General features: G+C 38.8%; 2 protein-coding genes across 2 annotated transcripts; one reads left to right on the forward strand and one right to left on the reverse strand.

The window, feature by feature from the left end:
* Window positions 1-1,072: 1,072 nt before the first annotated feature.
* Window positions 1,073-2,461, reverse strand: LOC129497401 (developmentally-regulated GTP-binding protein 1-like). The gene is given in 1 exon segment (XM_055306268.1): window positions 1,073-2,461. A coding segment is annotated over 1 exon segment (1,104 nt). The 5' UTR covers window positions 2,394-2,461; the 3' UTR covers window positions 1,073-1,289.
* Window positions 2,462-5,148: 2,687 nt separating this feature from the next.
* Window positions 5,149-6,084, forward strand: LOC129497831 (olfactory receptor 10G7). The gene has a single exon (XM_055307007.1). The coding sequence runs from the start codon at window positions 5,149-5,151 to the stop codon at window positions 6,082-6,084; it is 936 nt and encodes a 311-aa protein (XP_055162982.1).
* Window positions 6,085-10,915: the final 4,831 nt, after the last annotated feature.

Consider the following 10,915-nt stretch of genomic DNA (forward strand, 5'->3'; position numbering starts at 1 on the left):
ATTAGTAACTTGAATTAGTTATCTTAATCTGTAAAAGTTCAAAATGCTAATAAGCAAAAGACCTTAAATCAAGAAATCAATACAGTTCATGAAAAGCTTATTTACAAATGAAGATCCACTTCTATATGTCAAGTGTTTACACACAGAGCATAAAAATTATGACAGCAATGCAATCTACTACATATACAACTGGGAAATAGTTAAGTATCCTTAGGTACTTCTTTCAGAAAAGCTGCTCTAAAACTCTGAACAACCTAAAACATTTAAAACTTATGTTTTAAACACACCTTAAAAAGATAGTAGGCAAGAGAGTGGCATGAGATAGAGAGTGGGACCAGTTGAGACCATTTATGGATTCTGGACAATTTTGAGTTGAGAGTCCTGGTTATGTGTTTATATACATTACTGTTGAGGGAAAATGGTGACTAGGGTCCTCTTTCCTTCCTCTTAGCTATAGTATATGGTATACACTAGGTATAGTATACTATATAGTATATAGTATAGTGCTCGAAGCGAGCACTCCTTCCTCCACGGTATAAATACTACTTTCAGAAAGATATGACTTCTTCTCAAGAGGGTTCAAAAAGCAAATACAGTGGGAAATATATGCATTATTAAAAACCTTTGATCAGTCTCTTCTCCCTGTTTTTCTGCTTATCAAGGGAATCTGAAGACCCAAGAGGAATCCCATCCCCTGAGACACTAAATCAGGTTAAGTTCCTATTCATCTAGCCACATTAGTTTCCATTCCCTGCAGTTCAATGAGTTGGGTCTTGAATCACCAAAGAATCATAGTAAATGCAAAGTACAGTCTCAATAATGATAGTGAAAAATTGGAAGAAAGAAAACACAGATGAGTTTTATACCGAAATGAAGCACATACTGTAAGGTGAGTCCGTAAAATGGTAGATTTCTCTTAGTGTCCTTGCTCTCCCTCTTGAACTTCCACTGAGAGATAGGATGCTTGGGCATTGTTAGACCTCCTTTCACCTTGGATACCCAGTCTCACTTTGCCACTGTCTCTGTCTATTCTCTCTGTTCTCTCTGTCTCCTCTTTTTTTTTTTTTTTTTTTTGCACATAGCTGGCTGGCCTACCAGGTCCTTTATGCAGTTGAATTTATAAGGGGACACCAAGGTAAGACAAGTAAAGTTCCAGTTTGAGGGCCTCCATCTCCCTCCCCTGAATCCTGATCCACTGGCTGCCAAAGCCGGAAGGGGTTTGGGATAGGGTGCTTGGTCACGGGAAAAGCTGCTATGGTTGGCCCAGCAGATGGGCAGAAGGGAAGGTTTCACTTCTTCACAATCTGAATGACATCCTCATCCTCCAACGTATGGTCTTTACCCACTTTTTGAGGATTATGTTTCACAGACAGACCCCAAACCAAAGCGTATTTAAATTCTTTGATAAGATTTTTATGAATCTTCATGCAGAAATCCTCCACTGTAGTCCTGGAATAAGGCAGCACCACTGGAGATGTGTAATCAGGCAACTGGCCTTTGGGTTTGGTATAAATCCTCACTAGTTTCAGATAGTCCCATATCTTTTCCAATAGGTCATCAAAATTCCAGCGGTGATGGGCAGAAATGGGTACACAGTGAGGCACCTTATAGATGATATCCAATTCCTCAATGGAGATCTGATCAATCTTATTCAACACATAGATACAAGGGATATAAATTCTGTTTCCTTCTACCACATCGATGAGGTTGTCTGCTGTGGCATCACTACGCAGTGTCACATCAGCATTGTGAATTTTGTATTCAGCCAGAATGCTCTTCACAGTCTCAGCATCCAGCTCACTCTGAGGGCAAGTGGCCGTGAGATTAATGCCTCCTTTATCCTTCTTCTTAAAGCCAATGTTGGGGGGTTTGCTGTTCAAACGAATGCCAAAGCCTTCCAGCTCATTTTCGATTATCTTTTTATGTCCCAAGGGTTTCAGGACATCCAGAACAATCAGGATCAAGTTACATGTTCGGGCCACTGCAATGACTTGACGGCCTCTACCTTTCCCATCCTTGGCACCCTCAATGATACCTGGAAGATCCAGGAGCTGGATCTTGGCACCTTTGTATCTGATGACACCAGGCACAGTGGTCAGAGTAGTGAACTCATAGGCTGCCACCTCAGAATATACCCCTGCCAGGTTACTAAGCAGTGTTGACTTCCCCACTGATGGAAAACCCACAAACCCAATTCAAGCATCACCTGTCTTGACCACATCAAAACCTTCTCCTGGCCCACCACCACCACCACCTTTTGGGGTAATGAGTTCTCTACGAAGCTTAGCAAGGTGAGCCTTAAGCAGCCCTAGGTGGTGTGCTGTGGCCTTCTTCTTTTGAGTCCGAGCCATCTCGGCTTGGATCTCCGCGATCTTCGCTAAGGTGCTGCTCATGATGGCGAGTCCCTGGGAGGTCGCTGGGGAGCGTAGTGGCCTCCGCACAGATGACCACCCCTCACACAAACGCCGGCGGACCTGCCCAGCTCTGTCTCCTCTCTTTGTCTGTCTCCTCTTTCTCCCTTTTCTCTCTCTCTCTCCACACACATACACTCAAAATTATTAATTAAAGGCCTTCAAATAGAGACTAAGTTGCTGCATCGTGGGCAAAGACCTGACAGCTGACAACTGACAGCTCTAATTGATAGTCCTACCTTAAATCTCAAGCTATTTGCAATTCACATGATGAAAGGTTCCTTTTTGATCTAATCTGAATATGAAGTTATCCTGGGTATGGGATACTCCTGGTCAAGTAGTAATGTCAGATACATTTATTCAAGTTTTTGAATTCTGATATCAATATAGGTGATTATAGTTTTGTCTCTGTTATATATTCACTGATTTGAAAAATATGCTTCCAAAATCTTTTTGGGTGTATAGTTGACACAATGCTACACTAGGTTTAGGTGCACAACATAGTGACTCAATTTCTCTGTACTTTATGCCCTGCTCACCACAAGCATAGCTACCATGGGTCACCATACAATGCTGTTGCAATACAAACTGTACTTCCTATGCTGTGCTTTTCTTTTTTTTAAAGATTTTATTTGCTTATTTATTTTACAGAGAGAGAGAGAGGGAGGGAGGCAGACTCTTACTGAGCAGGGAGCTAGACTCAGGGCTTGATCCCAGGACCTTGGGATCTTGACCTGAACCAAAGGCAGATGCACAATTTCCTGAGCCACCCAGGTGCCCCTCTCTGTCGTGCTTTTATTCTAATGACTTATTCATTCCATACCTGGAAGCCTGAACCTCCCACTCCCTTTACCTATGAAAATTATAGCTTGGTGTAGCTTGAGCCACATTGTCTAGACACGGGATACATTTTGTCTAAGCTTTGCTGGGAACAGAGATCCTCATGTTCTCTCATACTGTGGAGCCAGTTACATAGTCTTCCCTCAAACAATAATAACAATAACAATAATAATAACAATCCTTAACTCAAGACTAATTTGGGTTAAATAAAAAATATCAATTCTGCCTCACTTTTTATTATACAGAGTCCCAACATTTCTTGACATCAATCTGGCATACATCCTTTCCTCTGGAGTTGGTTCTGTTCTTCCTGTCTCAGGTAGTAGGTCATAAATAAAAGCCATACATTTGATGGGGAGGTCTTCTTTTAGAAGGGCATTGCCTGAATTTATGAATATGAGGAGTGGACGGAGGATGGAGGGATATTATCTCAAGATATGGCAAATTAGAAAATATCCAGATATTTAGGATGGAAGGATATAAGTAGAAAATGCCAGTGGATTGTGTTCGGGAGAACACATGAATTTTACGTTCTTAGAACCTAGGAAGGATAAGCATGGAGAAGCATGGAGCCAGCAGTGTACAAGTCTTGGAATTTTCTGGATCATACGGAAGATTACAGGGACCATGTCATGGAGTTGAGTTTCTCAACTTCCTCTAAAGGAGGTCCCTTTATAAGTAGCTGGTGATTATAGTGAGACACAAGTCCCAATACCAGTGATGAAGGGCTCCTCAAAGATCTAGCTTTGAAACTGAGAAATCTCTACAGCACAAAGAGAATTTATTCTCCTCTCATTCTTCCCTCTCTGTAGATAGATTGGTATATAGGAGACTAGATAGGTAAGTATATAAAGAGGGAATTTTATATCACTAGGCAACAATTTTGTATAATTCATTATAATTTCTCAAGCAGTTCTCAAGTGCCAGACCCTTTATTAAGGACCCATCTCTTGCCTTATTTAATACTTATAGTTTTTTAACCTGTATTACTGCTGCCAAGTTATGTATGATGACCACCCAAAATTATTCAGGTGTACTGTAAATTTAAAGTGTGCAGTGGTATCACAATTAAATTCTTGATTCTTTAAGTTACCATATGAATTCTGGAGAGACAACAGAATTCCAAAAGGTCCCCCCCCCCCGCCCCACTACCCTGTAGTGTACACTCTGTTAAATCTTCTCCTCTTGAATTCAGGTGAGACCTGAGAATATGATGGGAAAACACTCGTGAGGCATTCTTTTACATCACACTTTGTACAGCAAACTGAAGAGAGGTTCTCCTACTGGCTTTGAAGCAGTACGCTGCTGTGTTATCAGATGGTCAAGTGGTTAGGACTTGAGGGTGGGTTCTAAAGCTGAGAATGATGATCCCTAACAGTCAGCAAGACAGACAGACACCTCAGTCCTAAACTGCAAGGAACTGAATTCTGCCAATGATCTCCACAGGCTTGGAAGCAGACCCCAAGTCTCCCATGAGATTCCAGACTCAGCTGACATCTGGCTTCAGTCTTGAGCAGAACACCGAGCTCACCTGACTCAAATACTGTAAGAATGGAAATTTGCATTGTTTTATGTTGCTACATTTGGGGTCACTTATAATGCATAACAGGAGATTAATACAAAGGATACCTAGGATTTTCTACCACATAGATATGAGTGTTCCTCAGTTTGTGTGTGCATGCCTTTGTGTGTGTGTGCAAGACAGAGACAGTACATGCGGGAGGATGATGATGATAATTCTATCATCTTTACCAAAAACTTTTGTAAGAAGCAAAGTTGAGTCTAGAATTATCTACCAAGGATGATGCACTTGCCACATGAAAATGGATTTCAAGTTTTTAATTAATGCTGGGTGTCCTCTCTGTTCCCATAGGGAGAGACACCAAGGCCGTGGAAAATGACAAACAGGAGCTTTGTAACTACATTCATCCTCATGGGCCTTCCCCACGCACCAGCCCTGGACATCCCCCTTTTCACAATCTTCTTAGTGATTTATGTACTCACCGTGATGGGGAACCTCCTCATCCTGCTGGTGATCAGGCTGGATTCTCACCTCCACACCCCCATGTACTACTTCCTGACCAACCTGTCCTTCATTGACATGTGGTTCTCCACAGTCACTGTGCCCAAAATGCTGATGACCTTGGGGTCTCCAGGAGGCAGGATGATCTCCTTTCACAGCTGCATGGCCCAGCTCTACTGCTTCCACTTCCTGGGCAGCACCGAGTGTTTCCTCTACACAGTCATGTCCTATGACCGCTACCTGGCCATCAGTCACCCACTCAGGTACACCAGCATGATGAGGGGGAGAACATGTGCCCTCCTGGCCACCGGCACGTGGCTCAGTGGTTCTCTGCACTCTGCTGTCCAGACCATGCTGACATTCCGTTTGCCCTACTGTGGGCCCAGCCAGATCCAGCATTACTTCTGTGATGCCCCTCCCATCCTCAGGCTGGCCTGTGCAGACACCTCTGTGAACGAGATGGTGATCTTTGTCAACATTGGGGTGGTGGCCTCGGGCTGCTTCCTCCTCATAGTGTTGTCCTATGTGTCCATCGTCTGTTCCATCCTGAAGATCCGCACCTCAGAGGGGAGGCACAGAGCCTTTCAGACCTGCGCCTCCCACTGCATTGTGGTCCTTTGTTTCTTTGGCCCTGGTCTTTTCATTTACCTGAGGCCAGGCTCCAGGGATGCTGTGGATGGGGTCGTGGCAGTCTTCTACACGGTGCTGACACCCCTTCTAAACCCTGTGGTGTACACCCTAAGGAACAAGGAAGTGAAGAAAGCTCTGCTCAACGTGGGCAGTAAGTCAGTGTTGGCTCAATGTAAATAAAGAAGAAAGACCAGATGTGGCTAGCTTCTCTTTTATTTATTTAGAATTAAATTGAACCACCAACCTGAACATTATACTTACAAGGAACATTTAATTATCCAGTCTTAATTTTTTAATTAAAATTTAATACATTTTTAATTTTCCCTCTTAACTGCTTGCCAGAACCCCAGTATAAGCAGCCATTTATGGTGATAATCTAAGAAAGGATGATGACTTATTTCTTCCCTTTTATGTTCTACCAAGTAAGTCATCAGAAAAGTGGTTACTCCTATACCCTAATGAGTATTTTCCAGAATTACTCTTCAGTACAATATATCTATATTTTATTTTGTCAATTAATTAAACTATCTAGGGGATCCCTGGGTGGCACAGCGGTTTGGTGCCTGCCTTTGTCCCAGGGAGCGATCCTGGAGACCCAGGATCGAATCCCACGTCAGGCTCCCGGTGCATGGAGCCTGCTTCTCCCTCTGCCTGTGTCTCTGCCTCTCTCTCTCTCTCTGTGTGACTATCATAAATAAATAAAAATTAAAAAAATAAATTAAACTATCTAAAACTCTCTTTCAATTTTTAGATCGTTGTATTGAAAAACATCACATGTAATAATTGCAATTCATTTTATAATATAGTACCTACATGATGAAATTTTACATTATACAATATCACACACCAAAAATACTTGATTGTCAAGAATGGCTTTATTCAAATTTATGAAATAATTACAAAGTAGAACTCTTTAATTTTTTCACTTTGACTTCCAAGATTTTTTATTTTTTATTTTTTTCCAAGATTTTTTAAAGTAAATATTTGTCTACCTTTGTACTTTATGCAGTATTTGTACTGAATTGGTCACAGAAATGACTGTTTAGATTGTTGTTAAATATTTACAGAGCTCCTTTTATCTTAAATGCAAAGTTCCTAATTTCTGCAATCTCAAAATTAGTTTTGTGAGTAAATAAGGGATGAATAGAAAATATATGAAAGATAAGAAAATAATCTTAGACACAAAAATATGCTACCAATAAATATTGAAAGTCTCTACCAATTTTAGAAGCAGATTCTAAGTGTTACTTACATGGACTTATTGTTGTCTGTGGGTCACGTTTGTTTGACTTAAAATGTAAAATGGATTGGATCCCATAATTGGGAGGTAAGGTTTTGGCCATGAACCTCAAAAGAAGTCATTCAAATATATACCTATACTGTTAGTGCTTAAAGTAATTTTTCAGAAAACAAATGGTTTGAGTCTCACCTGTATCCTGTTAATGCAATAAATGCCAATGCCACCTAGCATACCAAGAAAGAAGAGAAACCTGGCAGATTCCTGTTAGAACTGGAGATTACTTGTCAGACTCCTCAGACTTACAGCATCTGCCTTCCAGGGACCCATTAGCAAGACAACCCATCTGTGCTAGGATGTATATCTTGCTCTAAGTAAGTTATGAAACTAAGCTAGGGAGAAAATTGTACCATCTATAAAGGCATGATCAATATAAACCATGATACCATGATCCATTTAAGAGGTCAGTTACGGTGTTCATTTCAATAAACCAGACTGATATGGCCTTATCTATAACCTTACTCAATTTATAAAGGAGAAAATTGAAGACAAGTTAGATCAAAATTACTGAGCCATCGGGGTCGCTTGGATTCTTTCAAGTTTCTTGTAACATCCTACTATTTTACTTACTCATACTAGCACAAAATGTTATGGGACATTTACTGAATGTTAAGTCATGCAATAAGCAATAGATATACCAAAAGAATAGACAGATTCTGTATTCACGAAGGTTGTTATCTAGAGAGGGAGAAAAACAAGTATAGTATCATCCAGGGTACGTTGTGGTAAGTATAGTGCCTAAGGAGAGACTTATTAATAGTTTTAAAGTGGAAATATGGTGAACGATTAAAAATTCTGTAATAATATATGTTAAACAAAACCATGTTGAAAGTAATTAAATGTTTAATGATGATATGTAAGATAAATATCAGTGTCATTTTTTAGTTGAAATTGTTATTAAAATAATTGCAGAATCATATAAAGTTTAACCAATAAAGTGAAGACATCCACTGCATAAATACATGGAGTTTCCCCCAATGGCAACAATTTGTAAAACTATAGTAGGATATTGGTATTGATTTAATACACAATTTGTATTCAAATTTGCCCAATTTTATTTGTACATGTGTTGTATGTGTGCGTAGGTGTGTATTAATACCTGTGCGGTTTTGGGTATCCATCACCACAGTAAAGATTCTGAACAGTTGCAAGACTGTAAGGATGTCTTCTGTGAGGATTTTTAGCTAACATAAATATTACCTCTAAACAAAGCTATCAATTATTAGTCGTTTAATTGTTGAAGGGCTAGATAAACAAATCAAAAGTTGTTTTACCACCTTCTAACATTTTTTGTTCTCTTTTTCCTCTTTCCTGCCTAAATCCACCCACTTATCCATTCAATATACAAATATGTATTAAATCCTAGACACCATAGGCATAAAGATTACAGAGTCACAGACATCCCTTCAAGGAGCTTATAGCCCCAATATAAAAGATGCATAGGGGCATAAGAAGAGGAGTCAGAAAAATTAGACAATAAGAAAAGGACTTTCATCCTGCACATTCTGGAAAGTTATTAAAATACACAAATGTGACAACAATATGATGGCATTTCCATTTAGAGACATAATAGCAACAAGGAAGATAGTTTAGAGGAAAGCAAACTTTAGGGGAGAAACATCGAGAGAGCCTTTTCAGCTGCATCTCAGAAAAGAAGAAACACACACTCATGATGATCCAGGTGAGGCAGTAGCAGCAGACATTGAGAGTGGTGCAGCAGGTGGCACCAAGTGTGTGAGGAGGTCGAGTTGGTGGGGAAGTTAGTATGCTCTGACAGCTGTGACATAACTAGAGAGTAGAGAAAGTAACAAAGGTGAGTTCTGGGGGTAGAATGAAAGTCTCATTTTGGAACTGTTTGGGCTAAGTACCTGAACAGGCCTCAGGTGAAATTATCTGGTTGACAGTGTAACTTAGGAGACAAGACAGGTAAAGCCCATGAGGTTAAGTAAGCAAGAGGACTGGTCACTACATTCTCTGGGTTGTTCTGGCCTTAAACATCTGTTTCCTCCTCCCATTCAATGAGTGGCATAAGGAGGGTCCATATAAGGAAAGGGTAACCTCCAGCTTTCTTACTTTTCCAAGTAAGCCCAAGAAGCACAGTTTTTGGGACATTTGCTCAAATCTGTTGTTGAAACTTACAGAACTGTTTGTCACAATAACACCCAAAGACTTTTATAGAGACTGTAAATTTAAAGAGCCCCAGAGACAGTGCTTCTAAGAGGAGCTACTTCTTGATAGCATGGCCCTGGGAGATACCAAGGGATTGAAGGTCCCAAACTGCTGTTCTTCCAGTTTTCTAATGCTATTGAACTATTCTGCTATAGAGATTACATGTAAAATAGCATCATAAGCATATCTAAAGCAGGTGAGAAGGATTGAAGTACAAAGAAGAAATAAATAGGACTGGAAAGGGAAATTATAGGTAAACATAAAACACTGTTCACTTTTTAGCAATGTTGACCATTTAAAGCACCAATAATAATATCCTTTGAGGTTTATAACATACATAGAAATAAAATATAGGACAAAATATAAAAATATATTAGCTGTTACATGGAGTTAAATGATTGTAAGAGTCTTGGATTTTTAGGATTTGGTAAAAGTACTAATGTAAGTAAGTTATAATACTAAAAATTATATTGCATATCATAAAAAGATAATGGATTAATGAGATAAGTTAAATAACAAAAAAATAAAATGATGGACTCTTGTTTTATACATTAAATACTTTGATTAATACAAGGCAGACAGAAGAAGCACAGGAATAAAGAAAAAAGTTTAAGGTATGAATTGAAAACAAATAGAAAAATGTTCAATTTTGTGGTGATGGTGATACAGCTTTGTGAATATACAGCACTTAAAATCACTGACTTGTACATTAGGAAATAGTTAAAATGCTCAATTTTATGTTATGTGAATATTATTTCAATAAAAAAAGAGAAGAAAAAAATAAATCCAACTATATCAGCAAATCAGATATATTAACCATCTCAAATAAGATTAAAATGTTACAAACAGACATAAAAATTCTTAATTATCTAATTTATAAGGAGCTTCATTAAATACAAAGAATGGAAACTTACAAATGGAAACAGAGTGGAAAATATATGCCACAAAAACACCAGGAAAAAACCCAAGTCTATATTCATATAAAAAAAAGTGAACTTTAAGGTAGGATGTAAGAAGTGTAAAGATATTTAAATTTTTTTCTATTGAAGTCTAGTTGATTTACAATATTATATTAGTCATGGTGATTCGACAATGATCTACATGAGGAAATGTAGGATAAGTGTAGTCACCATCTGTCATCACAGAAAATTATGTATTTTCTGTACTTCTAATTCCTGTGACTTATTATTTGATAACTGGAAAATTTTACCTTTATTTCTTGCACCTAATTTGGCACTGTCCTTGGTTCTCTATTTGTTAAGCCTGTTTCTGTTTTATTGTTTGCTTATTTGTTTTGTTGTTTAGATTCCACGTGTAAGTGAAATCATATGGTATTTTTCTTTCTGTGACTTATGTCACTTAACTATACTTGTATCACTTTCGAGGTCCAACCATGTTGTCACGAATGCAAGATTACATTTGTTTTTGTCCGTGAGTATTAAGCTTATTTTATAAAGATAACAGAATCAATTTGCGGTGGTAGGATGATTCAGTCAGTTAAGTATCCACTCAGGATTTCTAATCAGGTCACAATTTCAGGGCATG

This window comes from Nyctereutes procyonoides, unplaced genomic scaffold, assembly GCF_905146905.1.
Source record: "Nyctereutes procyonoides isolate TBG_1078 unplaced genomic scaffold, NYPRO_anot_genome, whole genome shotgun sequence".
NCBI lineage: Eukaryota > Metazoa > Chordata > Mammalia > Carnivora > Canidae > Nyctereutes > Nyctereutes procyonoides.

Coding starts and splice junctions, on each gene's coding strand:
- LOC129497831 (XM_055307007.1), top strand. CDS start 5,149: ATGACAAACAGGAGCTTTGTAACTACATTCATCCTCATGGGCCTTCCC.